Source organism: Coptis chinensis, chromosome 3 (assembly GCF_015680905.1).
Source record: "Coptis chinensis isolate HL-2020 chromosome 3, ASM1568090v1, whole genome shotgun sequence".
Lineage (NCBI taxonomy): Eukaryota > Viridiplantae > Streptophyta > Magnoliopsida > Ranunculales > Ranunculaceae > Coptis > Coptis chinensis.
In genome coordinates, this window is record NC_141458.1 from 72,205,069 (window position 1) to 72,228,494 (window position 23,426).

A 23,426-nucleotide genomic window follows, 5' to 3' on the forward strand; every position below is an offset into this window, starting at 1 on the left:
GTAGCGGCTAGAGTGGTCCAATTCAAGTGGGGAAGTAGCGGCTAGGTTATGTTTTTGTTTTGTTTTTGGAAGTAAAAAACTAGAAAATGAATGAACGGTCGAGATCTAATCAAGTGGATAGATAGTGAGAAGATATATTTTTGAATAAATTGGCAATAATATCGGAAATTTCGGATCGGATCGGATTTTAGAATTATATCCAAATCCGATCCAATTTTTTTTCGGAATTTTCGGAAATCGGAAAATCGGCCCATGGAAATTACACCCAGAGCCAGACTAATTTTGGGTCGGATTTCGGAAAAATCGGAAATTCGGCAAAAAGAGACACCCCTAGTCGTATGTGATAGTAGATTGTGGTTTAGAGGTTATATATGTTGGAAGCGTGGACTATAGGGTACTAACAGATTGAAGATTTAGTGTAGACGGTTGAATTGGCGTTACATATTCAAGATGCTTTATAAGGGCTAAAAGAAGGTGCATAATTTTGTTTTTGTGGCTTGAAAGCGACCTGACTACTACTGAGGACTGAGGGTGTATTGGGTCGTGGGGCAACTTATTTTAATTTTGTTTTGTTATACGAGACGTTCTTTCTGCACTAAGAAGGAGCTGAGATACGTGTGAAGTGGCTCTTATTGAGAGTATTTATAAGTCTGAAGCCCAATGTCTTATTTTGAGGCCCATTCCCTCTGCAGACAAGTAGAAAACACAAATTGTTAAAAGGAATAAAAAAAAGAAAAGAAAATGACAGTGGACGACGAGAAATCGATATACGTGGGAGGACTGTCATACGATTGTAGTGAAGACGAGATTCGTAGAGCCTTCGAATTGTTTGGCGCTATTGAAGCTGTTAAGGTCGGTCGGTGTTTTTAAAAATTTATTAAGTAATGCAACTGGTATATTTAATGTTCTCTTTGTGCAGATTGTCAATGATCGTGATTTCGGGGGCAAATGCTATGGTTTTGTAACTTTCGCTAATCCAACATCTGTAATTGATGCTATCCATGATATGAATGGAAGGGTATTTTTTTTATTTATGGCATTTGCTTAAATGCATCTTTTGATTACAACAGTTAGGTTACTGATACTGAATCGTTTTTAAATAGAAAATAGGTGGGCGAGTAGTAAGAGTAAATGAAGTGAAGACCAGAGGCGGGAGACCTCATTTTAACAGGGGTCCTACCCGTCGTGATATTGAGAGGAATTCTGATTGGGATAGGGATAGGGATAGATCGAGATCGAGATAGGGACCATGACCATGATAGAGAGCGTCACCGGGACCGGAATATTGGACGCTCTCGAGACCGTGATCGGGAGTTGGAAACAGAACGGAACATTAGACGGTCTCGAGACCGTCAGGCGTTGGAAACAAATTTTGAACGTCAACGCGGTCGTGATCGGAGCACAGAACGTTTCATGGACGAAGGCCGAGACAGGGAGAACAGAGAACAAGATTGGAGCAGGAGACAAGATCGAGATTTGGGGAGGCATCTTGATCTAGACAGCGAACAAGGCAGAGAAGTGGATACAACTAATGATCTTGACAGAAGAGAAAATGATAAAGATAAAGACCAACAATTAAGGAATCGAACTGGGTAAGCTTTAGATTTTATATTGTTGGTTTCCATTATCTATTATTCACTCCTAATAGTCAATTTTTCTAAATAGCTCTCTATATGGAGTATTCTGCTGTAAATCCGTAATATGTTGTTTTCTGTGACAATCGACTTTCATGAAGGATCCATATAAGGCTACTGAGTCTTGGAATATGATAACTAGTGTATTTTGAGTTCATTTTACTATTTTGCTTTATACTGAAGATGCTTTGTGGTTATCTCTGGAGATTGCCCCAAGAGTTGTAACTCTTCTTTTGTTACAAATTTTCCTGCAAATGCCTCTGGAGACGCCTTTGTAGCTCAGGTTGGTATCGTCTAGTGGTAGAGGATTGACGTATGTATACTGTTTTTTAAGTTGTAAGGAAGGAGTGATGGTGTGATGTTCAAGCAAGTTTTGGTCTTTGGCAAAGTAAGGTTTATAAAAAGATGAAAGAGGAAAAGAAGACGCATTAGGGAAGTCATGAAACTCGCTGTGGTGTCATTGCCTTGATTTCCTTCTAAATGCGTATGGTCAGGAATGTATTCTGTCAGACCGAGTCTTTTTAATGTCATGAATTTACATTTACCAATAAGATAGTGTGTAGCATTTACATCTTATAAATAGAAGCCAAGGAGCTTATAGTTTATGAAAATATGTTTGATACTCATATTTATTTCGTTATATCATTTTACGAGAAAAAAAGATGCATTCTTGTTTTTGTTTGTGTGTGTGTGTGTGTGTTTTTTGGGGGGAGAGGGTCCTAAAAGGCCAAACATGCTTTTAAGAGTTCCACAAGGTTATCATAAGAGTGACAAGTGGGTTAGCACATTCATTTTTGTTTTTGTTTTCGCTTTTTTCTTTACTTTTTTTTTGGGGTTGTTACATCTGGTATATTGGATTCGCTCAGTTTTGTTTTTCCCAATAAAAACTAGGTTTCATTTATTTGCTATTATATAGAAGAAGAGTGCCTCCCTACTCTCTTAGTATTGTGGATTTGGATACTAAATGAGGAATGAGTCAAGATATTACCAAATGGATCTAGGTGTAGTGGTTGGTTTAAGTTATGGAGTACAGAGAACAAGAAAGAAAATCCTTCTTGGAGTCAGTCTTGGTGGTTATTACTAATTTACTAGATGGCATCTTGATCTAGATAGGGAACGAGACAGAGAAATGGATAGAAGTATAGAACTAATGATCATGACAGAAGAGAACACAATAAAGATAAAGGCCAACAATCAAGGAGTCGAATTTGGTAAGCTTTAGGTTTTATATTGGTGGGTGCCATTTTTCACTCTGAATAGTTGAGTTTGCTAGATGGTTCTCTTTATTGAGTATTCTGCCGTAATATGATGTTTCATGATAGTTCCATGTAAGCCAACTGAGTCACAAAATATGATAACAAGTGTATTTTGAATTCGGGTTACTATTTTGCTTTAGACTGCAGATGCTTTCCGGCTGTCCCATGAGTTGTAATTGTCTGTTGGTTCCGTTTTTGAACAATATTTATACGATTGCCTCTGGAGACAACTTTGTGGCTCATGTGATATCGTCTAGTGGTGGAGGATTGATGTATTTATAGTATTTTCTAAGTTGCAAGGAAGGTATGAAGGTGTGATACTTGAGCAAGTTTTGGTCTTTGACAAAATAAGGTTTATGCAAAGAATTAAAGAGAAGATGCATTAGAGAAGTCATGAAACTTAACAGTCGCAACCTTTCACTTGTGTCTTTGCCTTGATTTGTATCTAAATGTGTAATTGTGTATGCTTTAGAATGTATTCTGTCATTCTCGAGTCTTTACATTGACCAATAGGATAATATGTAGCATGAACATCTTATGGATAGAAGCTGAGGAGCTTATGATATAAAAATATGTTTGATACTCAAAGTTTATTAACTTTGTCTAATTTTCAGTTGCTTTGAATCATTTTAAGAGGGAAACAATGAATTCCCATTCTCTATTTTTTATTATATTTTCGACATACAAATGAATTAAAGCTTAGTTTTTTGTGGAGATGATCTACCCCCTTGTTAGCAATTCGCCGAATTATTCGCGAATCGAATTTTTGAAGGGCAATACGTATAATACTTCCGAATGTTTCAAAGATTCAGAATAATTCGCGATTTTTTACTTTGAAACGAATAATTCGGTTTTTGGCGAATTTTTCAAAAATTCGGTTAAAAAATTCAGCTCCAAAAAAAAAAAAAAAAAAAAATGAAAATTCAGTTGCGTTTTTGTTATTTTTTATGTATTTTATATCCTCACTTTTACTTTAAGTGCCCCACTCTTACATTCTTAGTGATAAATTAATCCAAAATCTTTGCTTTTATACTTTTTGGGCAATATTTAAATTGTCATGCCATGGTGTGTATTTTGAAGTTTGAATTGTAATTTCAATCCAAAAACAAATAAATAAAGGTACTTATGTAGACCGTTCAATTGGTTTCAATGTTTTCGTAGCTATTTAGATATATTTGTTATGTTGTAAAGAATGACTACTATTATTAATATTTACTAACATAATATCACGAATTTTTGACTTCCGATTTTTTACAACAAAACGTTTAAAACGCGTATTAATTAAATTTGGTCTATTCCATAAATGTCGATGGACAAGATTTGGTTTCTATCCAATGTTTGTTTGATCAAGTAAATTGGTCTCTTCAGTGTAATTTAGAAATGGGTAATTACCCAAAAAAGTTGTCGTCTTTTTCCATTTTTTCCTTACCTAAATATTCTTCCTGGATTTAGTAATTGGGATTTTGAGCATTTGCTTTTGAGAGTCTCAATTAAATTTGTTAACAAGTTAGGTCAAATTTTTGAAGTTTATAAATAATAATGAAAACGAAAACGAGAATTCTAGGGCACCCAAGCAAGGGAATTTCTATGAATACTGGAACAGAGAAACTGAAGGAAGATATGGACGGTATTTTAGTGCGTAGAAGGGAAGGGGAGCATGGATTGGAAGGGTGAAGTGCTGGAGTTGATCAATTTTGGGAAGAGGTGGTGAATCCAGGTCAATGCAAAAAAATAGAGAGCTGAAGTTAACTGATTGGCGATAGAGAAAAAAGAGGATGGAGGAGGATGAGAAGAAATTTACAGAGGATAGCGACAATTTCGATGACACTGACAACAACGATAATGAATAAATTGATGAACTTGACCATTTTGTATTCAACAGTTCAGAAGAGGAAACCGAGGTGGACGATGGGGAGGAGAACAAATGGACATGGAGGATGCAGTGTGGGTGGGGTTTGAACTGTTTGGGAGTGTTAGAGTATTTTTTTTCCAGTTGGGATTTTGTAATTTGTTCTTGCTTCCTTTTCTTTTTGGACCTTTTTGGGGCAGAGTTAGGTAGTCATCTCTACCTAGGTGTCGTTGTAAGTTTGTAACTGTACTGCAGCTATAATATCAATGCATCTTCTTTTTACCGATAAAGAAGGCCACACAAACAACATTGTAAGAGTTGACAATGAGAATTCTTGAGACTCCCTATGATATGAAAAAAGAAAAGAAAAAAGACTTTGTTGCACATGATTAGTAAGAATTCTGGTTCTTGTTTCCAAACACACCCTTAGGGCTCAGAAGAAAACCTCTAACCTGAAGTTGTATGCGTCAGGTGTGTCTCTGCATTGACACGAGAGTGTGTTCCACACAAAATTTTCGTTTAAAAGATGTTTCATTGGTATCGAGTTGGTGTGAGAAGTTCGTATTATGCTTCTAAAGTTAGGTGGGATTGCTGATCTCTTCATGACATACTTCCCAATGTGGAGACTCCTTTGGAAAGGATATTCATGTTTTTCAGTTTTAAATCACTAGTCTCTGAAGGGAAGGAGAATGATATGCCGGCTGCTATTTTAGTTGTTAATATACATTTTGTTATTGGAGATATCTTGGAAATAAGTTTGGATTTTATTTCAACGTGGAATTGTGGATGTAATTGTTTTAAGGGAATCCTACCTCAGAATATGTCATTCACATTTTCTTGAACCGTTTAAGTTATAAACATTGGTGACTGTATGACACAGATCTCTTGAAGCGTCGTAGAGTCTACACTACACTGGAATACAATATTTTTGTCCGCTTGTGTTTTGAAATAGATCCTCCCAAGTATATGTCACTCACATCTCTTAAAGCATCATACATTGTAAACTACAGAATCCTACAAGTTCTAGATTTCAACAATAATCTGTTCTTCTCCTAAGGTTTTTGAAAAAGATCCTCACTGGTATGTAATACAATAATGCAAAGTATTTGGGGTTCCCTAGGCACCACTAGACCTGCTATTATTCCTCTTCATGCAAAACGTTCATTTTCCTTGTATACAACACAGCTTGACCTGAGTAACTTCTGGCAATAGGTCAATATTAATGATCTAAAAGCATAATGAGGCTACTTCAAAGTCATCGAACAACTCGTCTAATGGATACTTCAAAACTTCTGAACTCTACTGAAATTATGTATTTTATTTTGGGTGCAGTTCCAGTTTCATTGATCCAGGGAGTAGAGAGCTGTCGCCAAATTCAAATGACGATTATCAGGACCAGGTAAGAAAATCGATCAGCCTGATATATTGGTAGGCACACCTGCTTGATGCGCTGGAGTTTGGTGCGTTGAAGTTCAAGGTTCTGTTAGTGGGTTGGTACCCTACCAGCACTGAGCATCTTGAATTTTTCCTTTTCTGCATTTCCTCCAAGTAAAAGAAAAAGAAGATGAGTGGTATACTCTTAAATGTTGTTAGTGGAAGTTTATGACATGTCTTTGTTCTAACTCATATCTGCTACATGGTATCAGGTAAAGGAACAATTGGAACTATCAGTTCAAAAACGTGAGGAGCTTCAACAAGAGGTTTGTACACTTCTGTTAAACTTGTATCATTATCTAAGGATAAACTTACTAAGCAGACAGCGTATGATTTGTGGTCTGACTGTAAGTATGTATGTTATCTTCGGCTAATATTAAGTATTTAAGTCGCTTAAAAAGTTAACATGTACAATAATAAACATCTACGCCTTGATATCTGATGCAATTTATTGTAACTAATAAAATCCAACGTTCCAACTTGAGTATGTGGTGCTTCTGAAGTTAAACGTGAAGCTATTGACTGTGATGCACCTACAGAAAATAATTTTATGTTTTCAATCTGTGATTACTTTTCCACTGTTTTTTATAATGGCACCTGAAGTGGTTTTCTTAAATACATTTTTTGACTTATGAAGTTATGATGTAAGGTGAGTTTGCAGCGAGACATCTATCTAACTTTTCAATCGTTTTTTGTTTTTTTTCAATCTGTTTTAGTTCTTTTCTTAGTATAATTTGGCTAGTTATTAGTGGTGAACTTGAGACTTGATTCATCGTATTAGTCTCTGTTTTCACTAATCAGTTCATGCACATGAATTTCTGCTTCTTTCTTGACCTAACAAAAAACACATTTGTTAAACAATCAGATATCTCAGATTGAAGGGAAGCTGAAGGAGAGGGAGAAGTATATTTCAGATGTGCAGAAGAGATCCCAGGTAAACATTTTATGATTTTGAGCAGCATTATGAGGTTTGTTGGTTATTATGTTATTTTTGCTTACTAAATTAGCTAAATTCTGTTTTTTTTTTTTTAATTTTTAATTTTTCCAAAAAAGAAAATGGTGTAGCTAATTTTTTGTTGGTAGTTAGAGCTTGGACCTTGCCAGAATTGTGCTCGACTTTATTGGCTTGATGACAACTGCAGATTTTAGAAGATGCATTGGACACCGCAAAGAAGCTTAATTCTCACAAACGATTGCAATTGACCAAGGTAACTAACTTTCTTGTGTCCCACATCACCTTGCGTCAGGAAGATTTGGCTGATATGTTATGGTTCTTCCATTCTTCTATATGTCCAGGCTCAAAAATGCATCATGCAAGTAAATGATTACACCAAAAAGCTCAAAAGCAGCGAAAATGAACTTCAGGTTAGTTTCCACAATTCCGTATTGGAACTAGAAATACTGTTGCATACGTAATCATGGAATGACCCTCTGGGACTAGCCAAGGGCCTGTCTAATAATGTACACACGTGTCTTATGTGGGAGGCACAGTACCTACCCCCTCGGCAACTAATGGACCTTATCAGTGTTCTAAAGACGGTCTAGGGGGCCGCCTAGGTGGTCCCTAGGGGATTGCCCAGCCGACTCGCCTAGGACTAAATCATTTCAAAAAAAAAAGTGGGCCAATTAGTCGGGTCTAGGACTCTAGGTGGGACGATTAGTCGGACTAATTGGCTTCTTGGTGGTCTAGTTGGGCTAAAAGTATTTTTTCTAGAAAAATGACGACTTGTCAAAAAGAAAATGCCCAAGAGGGTTTGTGATTTGTATATGGGTTTAAAAGACTAAACCCAATATAAATTAAAAGAAACAACCATAACAAGGAGTTAAAGGATCAAAATAAAGTGTGTTTCACTTCAGCCCTCTCCCTCTCTCTCTCAATCTCTCTATTCAACTCGAGCAGGTCACTTGTCATCTTCTTCAACTCTTATGCTTTTTGAAAGAAGTGCTTTTGTGTGTGTTGAGTTTTTGAATAATGGTATATCATGTGTAGTTGTTTCACTCATGCGCAACTTTTTTGTTCTTTTGCTCGATTTTCTTTTTTTAAATGAAGAGGAATGATAACACAGTACGTTGCTAAAGACAAGAAGCCTACATGCACAGACGTAGCATTTACCAGTCACACTACAACACAAACACATCCCGATACTACACCTAACTCATTTGCAACTTTTGACAAGTATATATAGTTTGAAATCTTCATCTCTTGTAGTGTGAATGTGTGTGACTATATATGACGTATATTTTAGGAAACCGCCTAGCACCTAGCCTGTCTAGGCACCGCCTAATAAGCCGCCTATTGTTTTTTAGAACATTGCTTATGCTTTTGACTGAATAAGCTTGGGAGTTCTGTGTCAAACCTCGGGGGAAAACGCACACTGCCTCGTTGGAGCTAGGAACCCATCTGCTTACTGCTTGTGGTCCGAGCTAATTTGCTCATACCGACTTTTTCTTTAACTACTATACTCTGGAGAATTAGTAAAACTTCTTCCGTTTTTGTATATCTAAGAATATATTGACTATGCCTTTGTTACCCATATATGGAAAGGAAATGTCTGACACGAGTGAATACGAGATTTATAGTTTTATGCTCTAAATCGTTGTTTCCCAACTGCTGACACCGGTTCTACTGGGATATAGTTCTCATTGTTTATTATACTTGTAATATATGCTGTTAGGGCATCTCCAATGGGTGGTGTAGAATTACTGTATTCTTCCACATAGGTGCCATTAGGATTTTACAACTCCCACTACACAAATGGATAGTAGGAAGATATGCACGCTTGATAGTTTCGAACAAGTGATGTCCCAATTAGAATTAAAGAGGGCATCACTCCAAGTGGCGCCCGAGTTTACTTTTAGTATAGAATTAAAGAGGGTCGTTACTTGGAGTGATGTCCGGAGCTATACTTAACTCGCCCGTCATTTCAAATGACGTGTGTTTTATAGCAATTTTTGGAGAATTCTTGTCTTGGGTTACTAGTTGTTAACAATCACATATGGTTTACACCTCCCATTGGGAGTGTTTTTTTTTTTGAGACTGGCGGTGTAAATTCTACATCTTATTCAGTTTGCACCCCCCATTGGAAATGCCCTTAAGCATAGATACGGTGTGGGATTCCTAGACAAGTTTAATAAATCATAAATGTGACTTTGTGGTGCTTAAATGTTAAATCATACTGGATTGGATTTTGATGTTTTCTTATTCTAGTAAGCAGCATTATTATCTCTGCTACATTGGATTCTTATGTTTATAGTTCATGTGTAAAAGGACTTCTGCTGATACACCATTTTGGTTATTCAGTCTCTGGTTGATGTAGTAATGGACGAAGCTGATAACTTGGAGGACGGTGCAGTTAGGGATATTTCTCTCTATATAAATGGGAAGGCATGACATTTGAACTTAAGTCTGGATGCATCTGGTAGCTTTTAATATGTTGCCTTGTTTCTTGGGTTTGATTTATATGCGTCATATATCACTATCACGTCATGTATCAAACATAGACTCCTCTTGACATAACAGTATTTTATGTTGACACTATTTGAGGTTCTGATTTATGACATTGTTCTTCTTCATCTTAGTTTAGAGGTTTTTCTCATGTTGTTGTTGATTGATTTCCATTCTTTTGATGGATAGATTTAGATCTTTCTGTTCACAACTTGAAATCAAGGCCACCTGCTTCATAGTGATATATTATATGAATTCAAAGTTGCTGGCTCTTTTCAGTTTAATTATTCCATTTACATGCGTCAGCACATTTTTATTTGAAAAATAATTTGGTTCTAGATACAAGTTGTAAACTAACCCGGGGTAACAAGAGATTAGAACGATTACAATGATTAAACCGAGTAATCTTGTTTCAATGATTAAAATAAACACCTTTGTATCATTGTATGTGGTTGCGAGCCCCTATTTATAACACTACACCGTTTCGGAAACCTATTAGGAGACTAACTGAAGAAAGATAAAACAAGTATAATTGGTTTGCCCATGCACTCGTAAGCACACATGCTGAGAATGTGTCGATGCACCACATCAGCACTCGTATGTTTACAGATTCAGGCTGGTCAATGTCCTAATATAACCGTATCCAAGTCTTAGTTGGCCTCAACATTTTGATTTCACTCCTACCCAAGCAATGAAAATCAAGGTCAAAACAACCAAAATTGGGATTTAACATGTCATTGCAGCCTTATTTGACGAGAGGTTTCCTCGGATTGAAGGTATTTGGCTAAAAAATTTGTTTAGAAACCTTTCTTGTGTGTGCACTGTCAGTTATAAAACCAAATGGCATGAACATTTCCTTCAAACTGCTGAATGGGACCTTTGTTTCAATTTTTCCTACATCGGTTTTAAAAAAAATTCTTTTCTCAATGTGTTTGAAAATTTGAATTGTTTGCGATACCCAAAATATCAGTGATCTTTTACTGATATCAGAATATCAGTTATATATATTTTTGAACTTAATGGAGTTTGATCTCCTTCTCAAAAGGATGGCCCATGTACCAGCTCAATATATTGTTTTTCTCCTGTGTATCTCTTGTTGTTATATTTTAGTTTTGTGATAACAGAATTATTGTATGATTGAAGGCTGAAATGATGTCTTTTAGAAACTTATCCGTCATTGTCAATGGCAGTAATAAGCTAACAGTCATAAAAGTATGGGAGATTTGGTTTGTTTGGGAAGTCTGTTACAGCTTATAACTACGCATGCATGGATTTATTATTTCAAAATGATAGTGCCATCCTTGCCCCTCAGGTGAATGTGGAATGCATGAATTAGTAGTATTTGAGACATTTCCGGGAGAGAACAACATTCTGAAACCTAGTGTAGAGGAGCTCTTTCAGATTTGTTTCGTCATACCATTTTTCTTGGGATTTTTATGCTAAAAAGGAGCATAATTCAGTGGATCATGAAAAGATCGCCTCCCATTCATCATGTTCTGTTGCAGATTGTTAATGTTCCCATATATAGGGCATGCCAAGAAGATACGGTGCACAAATAATAATCGCTTCTGATTTGGCCAATGGCAGACATTACCTATCTATGCAAGCGAACAGTAGTAAGCACCAAGCCAGTGCAACCTGGAAAATATCATTCTCTGTCGGTTCTTGACCATGCTATGGAGCCCAGCAACCTTCGTCTCGTCTTCTACTATTATACATCCGCTGGAACTGAGCTTGGCAATGTAACGAAGAAGCTAACTGAGTCTTTCTCTGAAATGCTTACGAGTTTTCCTATGGTGACTGGAAGGTTGCAAAAGACCCCTGAAGGACGTTGGAAGATCAAGTGCAATGATGCCGGAGTAAGAACAGTTGAAGCAAGAGCAAAAGGGAGTGTTGAGGAATGGTTAGAGACAGCAGACAGGGAACAAGAGCTCAAGCTTGTATATTGGGAAGACATTTTTTACAAGCCATATTTTTGGTCTACTTTCTACATTCAGGTTAAGTATATAGGTTACTTACTTTTGCTTTCTCGGACATTGAAAGAACCCTTATGGATAGTTTAGTATGCATCTCATTGAAGTTAAGAGCCGAATCCACATATGTAGTAGGTGGTACGCACGGGGTGAGTTCAGAGTTTTCTTTTTTGATGAAGTGAGTTCAGAGTTACATTCCTATTGGCACATGAATATTTGATGTATGATATGAATATATGATATATTGGCACTTGAATGGACCTTCATTAGCTCAGACCATCATATTCTGTATTTTAGGTTTATGCAGCTGACTGAGTTTGAAGTGGTTCTAATTCCTGTGTGGGGGATGCTTTATTTGGTTTATGCAGCTGACTGAGTTTGAAGGTGGTGGTATCGCAATTGGTTTGAGCTGCAGCCATCTACTTGGAGACGCAACATCAGCTACCATGCTCGTCAAGGCATGGGCGGACACAGCCATGTTTGGCAAGATGATTAGCCCACCACATTTCCATTCTGTACCACCCCGAAGGATTGGAAACAAGGACGTGAACAAGAGTCCACACATTGACATGATCAACTGCTATAAATCATCCTTGGACAGAAAATCTAATTTGACGGCTCTGTGTATTGAGAGATATGCAACAGTCACCTTTGTCTTTGACGATGAGATGGTGAGGAAGTGCATGGCTGAAGCTCAAGCTGGTGCTGTGAGTCTAAGCAATGATTCAAGTGCCTCACCATTCGCAGCTCTTGCGTCTCTCTTCTGGCTCAGTGTTAATAACTTGAAGGGGAGGAAAGGGGGGCTCAGTGATATGTCTATATGCCTCGATAAGAGAATTGCTTTAGGGCTAGACAACGGTTTCTTTGGAAATTATATGATTTTTAACAAAGTTTGCGGAGAGGAATCAATGGAAGTTGGATTACCGAACGCTGCCAAGGCTATAGAAAACGCTATGCAAAAGATGGGAAATGAGGGGATCATGGATTTGCTCGAGTGGTTAGAATCTAACAGTGATGGTGATTTGAAGAATGATTATAAACCTCCTCCACCAATCAATGGTCCTGATCTTGTCTGTGCTAATTGGGAGAGCCTAAATCCATATTCAGCTATATTCGAGTCGCGGGGTAAACCAATTCGCGTTTCATATTACTTTGAGCGTGTGTTTGGAGAAGGTCAAATATTGATCCTTCCTTCACCCGATGGAAACAGTTCTTTGAGTAGGGTAGCCATGGTCACACTTCCTGAGCATCAGGTTGTGAAACTGTGTGAAGAGGATTTGATTCTTCGTTTCTCTCCAACTATCCTAATGGGAATGAATAAGATTTGAGTGTACGGTTACACCTTGAGAAAAACGAATGTGGTGTGAATGCTAAAATGAGCTTTTGAGTGTTTGTAAAATATGCCGACAAAAGAGAATTATAAATTATCAAAAGAAAAAGAAAAAAGGAATGTTAGTGAAATAAAAAGCCTTGTTATAAGTTGCACAACAAAAGCAACGAGAATGAAGTGTCACGAATTATGTGTGCAAAAGGTTGATATCAATGATGCAATGAACACTTTCGGTACCACCCCATGTTTCCATTCTTTGTTGCTTTAGTGGGCTAGCATCTATATATAAATTTAGAGATTGCTCAATATTATTATTATTTGATGTGAACTGTGAACAATAGGGAGGACCGGTATTCAAATTTGCCGGTGTTCTGGATCCTCATCATCAAATTTGGACTATTTTTTCCCCCCTGCTGAGATCTCTTTTGGACTACGAGACTTGGATATGATTCAAAGTCAATGCATCAACAAGGAGGAAAATGAAATAATTCAAATCAGTATTTTTTCTTTTAGTGCAATTTAGTAGTTTATTTAAAACTTGGAAACAAAAACAGGTATAGTTCAAGATCTTATTTCCCAGTAACGTGAATTGGGTTTTATGTCTTCATATCCTTCATCTGCCTTTCTTGTCAATGCAATAGTCACAATCATTTTTCTAGAATTTTTGTTCTTGTCTAGATAACCCTTGAAATTGTGTATTCGAAAGAAATGATACTTTGGAGCATCTCTAGGTGGTGGCCGCATAACCTGTAGATTTGCTTCCGGAATTTTATCTTCAAATCTGGACCAACTCTAGGTGGTCGTAAATTCCATTCGCAAAAAACAACCCACACGATATTATCATTGTTGCATGACAGTTGGAGTGTCGCACGTACCATTCCAAAAGTCAAACAAACAACCCACGTGACATTAGAATTGGCGCGACTGTGGGAGTGCTGCACAACCATTCCAAAAGTAGAAAAAAACAATGCACGCAACATTTGCAATGGCGTGCGACAGTACCATTGTCGCATTGCATCCGCATCCGAAATTCCAAATTTACTTCCACAGATACGGCTAGGCAGGTGATGCTGCCGAATTTGCTTCCACCTAAAGTTGAATTTCCGCAAAATTCTGAATTTTGAAAGCAAATTTAAAAAAATTGGGAGGTGATACTACCACTACCACTGATTCTTAATTTTTGAGATCTATCTGTGTACACTATCAATTTTAACTGTCAAATACATGTGTGTGCTATGCATATGCATGTACTTGAAGAATAACCAACTTAGCCTCCAGAAGACCAGAACACATAGCAGCAGTATGATGGCTATAATTTTCAGCATCAACAACCGAAAAGACACCCAATATGACAAACTTTAAACATCCACAGTGAATAAATTGATTTATTTCACGGATGTTGTCTTTATGCCAAATGACAGAACACATTATTCTTCGGAAAGCTACTTCTGTTTCTATTCAAGTCATTATCTGGTACTAGCAAGGGCAAATAAGTCTTTGTACGATAGAAAAGGAAAGCCCTAGCTGTCTCATAAATCATAATGTGCCAAAAGCCATATAATACAAACTTCAATTTTGAAGCAAATCACAACAAACACTGACTTTACCTCTTATGCCCTTTCTTAGTCTAGAACTCTCAACTAAAAAACAAAAATAGCTCAATAAACCTAAAAACCTAGTCAAACTCAAATAATCCTAGAAATTAAGTGTAATCTCATTATCATTACTCTTCTCTCCTTCATCTCTCAATGAAGCCAACCCTCTCCTTTCACCTCCATTCTCACCACTATCTCCTTTCCAGCTACCGCTTTCTGACTTGCCGTCTTCAATACTCTCCGAACGGTCTCCTGCGCCTCGTGTGTCGGATTCCGAAGAGCCGTGTGTCTGAGAAGAGACTTTGTATGCATGGTTTTGGTGGTGAGGGTGGGGGTGGTGGATGGTGTGGTGTATTTGGTGAGATGGTCCAGGATAAAAATCTTGGGGAACAGGTGGTGCACAGAAGTGTGTTGAAGCCAGAGATGCAGGGTGTGCGCCGTAGATGGTAGGACCAGCACTGTGCGCCCCAGCTGCTGCTGCGTACTCTGGTGGAACCCAGATGCTACCTAAGACTACCAGTTGTGGTGCTTGGGTTCCACCTGCTTGGTGACTTGGGCTTGGTCTTCTAGTGTGCAGTCTATATTTCTGAAAAAGATAAATGATAGACATGTTTTTGTTAGTTAACTTAACGTATATAGAAAGGACTTCATGCATTTTGCATGTCTGCTGTATTTCATAGTACTACTATTGAGAGAAAATTAGAGAGAGAAACCTGTAAATGGCTCTTAACTTCATCATTGGTCAAGCCATCAACCTTCATCAACTCCCTGATTTGTTTTGGTGTTGCAACTGTATCAATTTATGATAATCTCATTAGAATAGATTATAAACAAGTAACTATAGCTTGATTTCTGATAATTTGATTCAAATAAATAGCTGATATTACCTTGAGAGCCACCCAACATCTGAAGGGCATTCACAAATCGTCGGTGCAAATCTGGTGACCAACATCTCCTTGCTTTCCTATGAGTTTGTGAGTTTGGAGTTGCCGGCTGTGCTTCAGCTTGATTCCCTCCACATTTCCCTTGTTCATGAATCACTGTCCCTCCATTACCACATTTATTAGAATTTTCTCTCCTTGAGCAAGACATCCCTTTATCTGATTCAATACACTTTTTACTGTCATGTTCTTTATCATTAGAGGCAAGAGCTAAGTCAGGAAGTACTCGTAATGCAGGACTAGCACAAGTGTTTCTTTCTTTAGAGAAAGGAAGAAAAGCTCCTCCATTTCTTTTCTTATCATCCAAGCATAGCTTGGGACTGAAACACTGATCCGTTTCTTTTGGAGACGTCACAGTTGTTGGTTGCTTCTTTACATCACCAGATTGGCTCCATAACTGTGCTGATACCATCCAACTTGACTTCTCAGAGATACTCGACGTTTTCTCAGATCCTTCAGAATTAGAATGCTTTAGAGGTATGAATTCTTCAAGGACAGGTTTAGGCCCTTGGCTTGCACGGTATGTCTGTAGTTGCTGCCTATATGTCTCCATGGCTGAAAACAGAAGACAGTGTTAAGATAAATCAAAAGATACATTTCCAAGTAGCTAGATTCAAACAAAGAAGAACCCAGATAATTAGTGCTTCCAGCAAAATTATACGTTTTACATGTAAGCCTTTTGATATATTGACAATAAATAACTTTGTTTTCTTTCAACGTAATTCATCAAGAATCTGGAGATTCTTCTCCATGTGAAACTTTTAGTAAATCCTTCTTTAAATGTCTGCTTTGTTTTTTCTTGAGAATTGAAAAAGGAGAATATGGGCTTGTTCCTAAGACAGTAAGACTTCGATCCTAAATATACCATGCAAAATATGGTTATAATGTGTTAGTTGATACTTGATACCTCTTACAAGAGCAGCCATGCAAATTCTGATGTAATAATAATGCTATACTGAGAGCTAAGACAACAAAAGAGACAATTACCATTAGTGAGAAGTTGCATGCAAAGGGGCAGTTCACGCTTGAACGCTTCAATCTTTAGCCATTCTTCTTCAAGGCGAGCAAGTTCCTCTTCGAGCTTTTGTGTTTGATCAGGCTGATCTACAAATGATTTCAGAAGCATTGAGTAACTGTGAGGTTTTCTGTCTTGGCTTAGTTCCGCAGGTGAAGCCATTTTTACGTCGTATGGGTATGCACCGTACCAGTCGAGAAGGCCTCTCTTCTAGGGAAGATATGAAAAAAAAATGAAGAAATTGTCTGGGAATAAATCAAGGAGAACAAATGAGGGTGTGGCCTTCTTTTGTAGGGGGTGAGCTCAAGTGGGGGGAGAGAGAGAAAGATGTTGGTGAACACACTAGGAGGATCAACTTCTTTTTAGGGGTGAATTCGAGGGGGGAATAAAGTAGTGTTTTGTAAGAGGAAAAGGAAAAGTTAAGGGAAATAAAGCAAAGGGATGGTAACTTCTTGCAAAGAACAAAGGCAAAAAAAAGCTCTTGGGGGATCTCAGAGAAGGAATCAATCAAGGGGGTTTTGGACGACACAGATTGTGATCATGTGCTTAGACCCTGGTATTATTACACTTTGTGATCTTCTCTTTGTACTATTTCAAACTCACCATTAAGAAAGATGATTCTTCTTCAATTCTTGTCCCAGCTACTTTTCTTCTCTGTTTGTTGGTGTGAGCAGTCTCATTTAAGTTTAAAATTTTAAGCTCGTTACTTAAGTTTCAAAATATGTACAAAAATATAAGTTTTAATTAAATTAGGCACATACCATTTAGCATTATGGATGGCTTTATGTTTAGACGCATTTGGATTTTTCAAATATCCTTAAAGTTGTATGATGATCACCGACCTAAATTTAAGATAAACTATATGTTAGATATATAGTCACCTCTTAATTAGTACTTCAACATTGATCCACAAATGAATTAAAGTCAACATGGATTCCAGTACGTGGACTCACAAGTAAAAAACCAAATGTAACTGTTTTCAGACAACAATCTCTCAATTCTAAATGTTACTATACCCGATGCATTGAATTGTGTGGTGAAAAGGAGTTGTGTAATTCTAGAAGTACAAAAAGAGTAGTACATGGAAGACTGACTGCAGTGGTACACTATTGTGGGAGAACTTGAAATTGGAAATTGGAGTACAAAACCACAAACTACAAAAACATTAATGTGTTTAATTAGCGAATTTGAAATTTGAGCTGTGACTGGTCTTTCTTTTCCGGTTCAGTTAAATTGTAACTAGTAAAGTACAGAACACAACATTTTGATTGCCTGTGTACTATATATGCGAAAGTCAATTTATTCCCTGCATCAAATTGCACATATACACAAGGACATTCTTCAAATTCTCTGGCAGTAAAGATGCTTTAGGCGCGGGGCTTCATACCATATTCTCTTGCATTATAAGTTCTATGGATATTTTCCCCCTTTTTTACTTTTTAATTCCTTTTATTAACTACACAACTAAATGGTGGATATATTGTATATCTGTGAATCAAACTCAGTGAAACAGACTTTTGTTGCTCGAGCTTTTTCTGTTTTAAAGCACAGGATCAAATTAGTTTATAACTATGTGATTCATTAATAGGCTTTCTCTATGGTCAAAAGAAAAGTATGACAGTCTAGCAGGAAAAGTTTACAAATGAAGTGTTACGATAATGTTCAGAACAACTTTGAGATATCTCGATTACACTCAACCAACCAATGATCGTAGCGTCTACCATGTGTAATAACATAGAGGTGCTACCAAAGGGTGCCCTCTGTACACAAATTATAATCCAATCTATAAAATCAATGATTCTATGATGATTAATTAAAGCCATGAATTCATAAAGAAAGCTTCAAAAGGGCATATACCAACTACTTACAGTACAGACTATTAAAAAGAAGAGCTAGCTTTGAAAAATATTCAAATATGTTTAGTATCTATCCACCAATTCAGCTTTCTTTATGTTTTCAAAAGTAGTGTAATTATGCCTCATTTGAAGACAATGAAGAATATCTAATTGCACAAACACTCATAAAGTGTATTATATGTCTCTAAGGAAGGAATATCTAAGTTCCAATTCTACGACTCTAAACTAAGGCTTAGGGAATACACCACAAAGCTTAAAGAATAGTAAAGGGGTCTAAGAGGTGTGGGAATCTTCTTCTGCTACTAACTTTACCGAAGTGGCTCGGAAGGTAAGAAGATTCTCTCTTAATTCAGGGCTTTCTTTCTCTAATTGTTTGCTCTGGTCCGAAATCCGTGACCCGATCCACGGGTGATACTAATCAATACTCTAATTTGGCAGAATGCTAATACGCAGCCCACTTTTGAGAGTTGTACACATGCATCTCACCAAGGACATAAATTTTGTGTATAAAATACGAGAACGGTTCTTGAGATATATATTATAAAAACAAGTAAACAAACTCAAGATTGTGAGGGTTTTTCTAAGTTTTAGAATAGGCCAATTTTTTGTTATATGCTCTCCTAACAGTTACCAAAAAATCCATTGCCACAAAAAATCAGAGTAATCAAAATTTTCTAAATTTGTCAAATATAACATCAATTTTCGTGAAATATAATACCAAAGCTCAAATTCTAATGAACTCTAATTTCTAATTTGAGGGGAGTGGTTAATGCATCTTATTTTTTATTTTTATTTGTTAAGGGAAGGGTTCTTGAAACATATATTACAAAAACACACGAACAAATTCATGATTATTATGACATTTTAAATTTTAGATTAGGCTTATTTTTTATACGAATGATATTCCAACCACTTTAAATATTATCACAAAAAATTATTCAAATCAGAAACTTTTACCATGATCAAATGTAGTCAACAAATGAAGAAATAATTGATTATAATGTAATATGTGCTAAGAAGCATGATTTAATTTAATCTCTAAGGGCACTTAAGTATATGATTTTTGAAGGTTATTATTTGGTAAATGTAAAAGGGGCTAATCCATGATTAACCAAGATCGTTATTAGATGTTTGTGGATGAAACAATAATGGAGTACCTGACCCGTTTATTAGAGAGAAAGATTTGGAGAGGATAAGGGGCCAGCGCAGCGTATCCTATTGCAAAAAAAAAAAAAAAAACAGTAGCATCGAATTCTCTGTGCAATAATTAAGGATGGTCTCTTCCAAACATACTAGTCTTCTCGTACAAGCCTCCAATCCATGCCTTTTCTGCAGATTCTCTTATTTTTTTACGCTTCAACTCCTTAACTAGGGATTTTCTTCGTAACACGTGTCATAATATTCCCCATATCGTCCTTCTGAATATCCCTTTTGTCTGGTGTAAGTGTGGGAATATTCTCTTGGTAGAATATATGTTGTGAAGAAACGAAACCGGTAAATTCTCCTCTTTTGGAAATAAAGAAGAAACAAAGTACGAAATACAAAAATGAAAAATAAAACAACCTCACGCACTAACCACTCAAATAATATCCCTAAATAAATTAGTGTTACAGTTGTATAGAATAGTAGAATGGATGGAGCCCACAGACGGGGATATTTCAACCTCCCTTTCTTATAAATTAAAAAATAAAATAAAAAAAATAATGGATGGAGGAGAAATTTTCATAGATCATTTTTAACCTACACAAGTAGAGTAGACCAAAGTTTCTTTTGACATTATTTTTGAAATAGATATAAAACAATTAGAAGTATAAAAAATCTAGACATTTTTGTTTTGTTTTGCTTAAGGGTATTCATATTAGATAGCAAAAAACATGAGTACAAGACGCAAATAAAGTGGCAAACTATTTGGCATCTCTAAAGGCCGGGTACGTACACAAGGAAGGAATTCCTTCTTAATCCAAATGGGTGTTAAGTTGGATAAGTTAATTCAGGAAAACAGCAGTGGAACTACTTATGTGAGGGGTAGAAAATTAACTTTAGTTAATTAGTAAGCAGCAGGTTTTATTGCTAGGAGCTGAGCTTAAGAGAGGGGAAACTCTGAGTATTAAGAACATCAAAGAATTGTGTACTGTTCATTTTCACAGTAAGTTGAAAATTATGTTCAGCTCACAATTGTGAGATAATTTGAGTTCCGTACAAGTAATTTATTTAGTTATTCCGAGATTATATAATATACTGAAACTATTAGCCTATTCTAATATTTCTACATATGCACCAAGGATCATGAGTTGTTTTTCGTTTTTGTATATGTACCAGTGTACTCGTACCTCTATGAATGACCATCATTGGGTACTACTATAAGAGCCGCCCACTAATGAGGCGTGCTTGCTTGCCCACTACTGTGGCAGTCCCGCTTGCCTACTAGTGAGGCATGCTTGCTTGCCTGCTACTGTGGCATCGCTTCCTACTAGTGAGGCGAGCTTGCTTGCCCACTAAGTCCCGTTTGCCTACTAGTGCAGCATTCGGGCATGCCCCCTATTGGAGCAATGACACTGCCCACTAATATGACATCCAAGTTATATGTAGCAGGTCCGGAGATATGTCAAGGGATTTTTTATATATGAAGCTTTGGGAAAGATTTCATACAAAGAGAAAAATATCTCATCAAATAAGGAAAGAGTATTTTAAGCAATAAGATTCCTATAAATACCTAACAATCATTTCAAACAAAGAACTACGTTCATTTGAGAGACTTGATTCCAGATAACGATTTGGATATGTAGGCAACTATTGAAGGAACAGTCTCAACAATTCTACAACAATCTCCCTAACAAGATCGTTAGTGTGTTCAGGTGAGTTCTTACCCAAACAGTTTTTTTTTTTGGGTAAGTTAAATTGTATTAAAAAGAAAACCAATGCAAAAAGGACAAAAGGTGTTTAGGGAGACAACTTAACAAGCTGTCTCTCTAAGGTTAGGCTCAATCAAGCATCCATTACTTCCATTTATAACTACGGAGTAAACTACATTTCACTTAAATCTATAGAAAGTTTGGAAATACCCTTTCCATTTGTGAATCCACTCTGGTTTGCCTTCAAAAACAACTCTCTCATTCTTTATAAGAGTTGTAGCAGTCTTTGCCAAGATGTTAGCAGTTAAATTGCCTTCCCTAAAAATAGTGGTTATCTTAAGTTGATGAGTGGCAGCTGTGCAATTCGTCCATCTTGTTTGGAGTTGCCATGACACGATTTGTAAAAGCTTTCGAGGCAGCTTCTGAGTCTGTTTCTATCCAAAGCCTGAGCCATCCTATAGATACCGGCTTTTTCTACATGTGCACCAAGGATCATGAGTTTGTTCTTGTGTTATGTATATATAATATGTTCCAATAACCTTTCTTTAACCATTATTGCAAAAAAAAAAAAATTTCTGTATGTAGCGAACCACAATGATAATAGTTCTTTTTAGTTCAGATTGACCTACAGTCCTACACTAGCTTGTAGGATGTGGAGGTGTCAAACTCTCTGACTTGAAATGAAATACAACGCATAAATTACCAGTTGGAATATTTTGGGATAATTGATAGATGAGAAAGCCATAGATACTTGTATACTACACTAACTCATAATAGTTTGAAACAGGATAAATGCGACAGATACTATTCTGCATTATCCATTCTAAGTAAACTTTCTCATTCATCATAAGTGGATCAGAATTATGCAGAAGTGGATCAACATTAGCATCAACCCTTAACATCGTCTGACTTCAGGACAACAATTAAAAATAACAATTTTAATTTGTCCACTTTAGTGGTGCATATAATAGAGAACTCATGCCATGTTTGAAAGATTCTTGGTCTTTTAGGAAAGCTAATGATGGTTACATTATGGGCTGTAAGGCTTCATTCTCTTACGTATAAGAATCATTAACAGGATTGAGCAGAAAACATAAATTCTTGATTATTTAGGATAGATTCGCCAATAGGAATCAGAACTTAACCATTTATGAGCGTGTTAATTTGTCTTTTCATCACTAGGGAATTACAAATTTTTAAGATAGGTATTCAAAGAAAATGATCTGCCACTTCGCTATCAGTCAACAAATGATAATTATCGACCAAAAAAACAACAAATGATAATTAAGATCAACATTGGTGATCAAGATGAAAGGGATATAAAGATACTGAAGAGCTCAATCTGTCGGATACGAATTGAGTAACTGCTGATTGATGTGCAACCTTATGCAGCCAGCCAGCCATAATAACTGCACAAGGAAAGATGACCCATATCTGCTCATCAGTACCTTTATGAACCCGGCCCACCAGAACGAAACTGGAAACCCAAAGATGGGAAAGGAGTGGTGGTGCAAGGGATGAAAGGAGCAACGATTCTTCTTCCTGTTGCATATCACACATCGGGGATTACCTACACCGTAGCCCTTAGGTTATGAGCATAACCGCTATGATTCTATGAACGAATATATTAAAGAAAATACAACAATTCATTAGATATCATCATATAATTTATTTTTGAGTTTATGACTATTTAATACTATGTACTTTCATTGTTTTTCCTAAATGGTACCTGTACTTTGTTTCTCGCCTATTAGTATCACGAACTCTTAATTTGGTGCAATTTAGTACTTCCGTCTATTTTCCATTTTATTCCGTCCAATTTTTCTAACGGAGACCTCACAAATAACTCAATTAGCCAAAACCCCCAAAAAAGATCTCTATTATCTGATTGAAGACAATGGTACCAAAAAAGAACACAATGGTGCTGAACTGGTTGGATCTTCCATAATAATCTAAGAGTCGTTACATTCTAAAAACATCAAAATTTCAGAAGGAAAAAAAGAGAATGAAAAGTTCAAATTGATTAGCAGTAGAACAATAATCATCTTCTATTGAAATTCGCCCAAAGCTTTCACAGTTGCATTCATCATTATTCTCTTGCATCTCTTGATCGACAATCTCCTAGTTCTCTTGGGTTTTGCAATTAGTCTCAGTTTGATCATGAACATTATCTAGTCTCTCTTGCAATATGATGACTTTCTTGATAACCCCTTTTCGACAATCTCGAACCCCAGAATCAACCCCAC

At 36.6% G+C, this 23,426-nt stretch overlaps 2 protein-coding genes across 2 annotated transcripts; one reads left to right on the forward strand and one right to left on the reverse strand.

The window, feature by feature from the left end:
- Positions 1-665: 665 nt before the first annotated feature.
- LOC147510693 (uncharacterized) lies at positions 666-13,094 on the forward strand. The gene is given in 11 exon segments (XM_086602570.1): positions 666-852; positions 920-1,018; positions 1,104-1,223; positions 1,225-1,592; positions 6,072-6,138; positions 6,386-6,439; positions 7,039-7,107; positions 7,316-7,381; positions 7,470-7,538; positions 9,475-9,558; positions 11,960-13,094. Coding segments are annotated over 11 exon segments (2,067 nt in total). The 5' UTR covers positions 666-741; the 3' UTR covers positions 12,920-13,094.
- A 1,334-nt stretch (positions 13,095-14,428) lies between these two features.
- LOC147510694 (Homeodomain-like superfamily protein) lies at positions 14,429-19,045 on the reverse strand. Its single transcript, XM_086602572.1, has 4 exons — positions 16,445-19,045; positions 15,404-16,012; positions 15,230-15,306; positions 14,429-15,102 (listed from the first exon to the last, which is right to left on the reverse strand). Exons 1-4 carry the CDS (start codon positions 16,632-16,634, stop codon positions 14,617-14,619), a joined length of 1,362 nt encoding a protein of 453 aa, XP_086458698.1. The 5' UTR covers positions 16,635-19,045; the 3' UTR covers positions 14,429-14,616.
- Positions 19,046-23,426: the final 4,381 nt, after the last annotated feature.

Bases quoted from the DNA above. Each gene is read 5' to 3' on its own strand.
- LOC147510694 (XM_086602572.1), bottom strand. From the start codon at position 16,634: ATGGCTTCACCTGCGGAACTAAGCCAAGACAGAAAACCTCACAGTTAC. The intron at 16,013-16,444 runs GTAATTGTCTCT...TTCTGTTTTCAG, and splicing joins CATGCAACTTCTCACTAATG to CCATGGAGACATATAGGCAG. The intron at 15,307-15,403 runs GTAATATCAGCT...AAATTGATACAG, and splicing joins GATGTTGGGTGGCTCTCAAG to TTGCAACACCAAAACAAATC.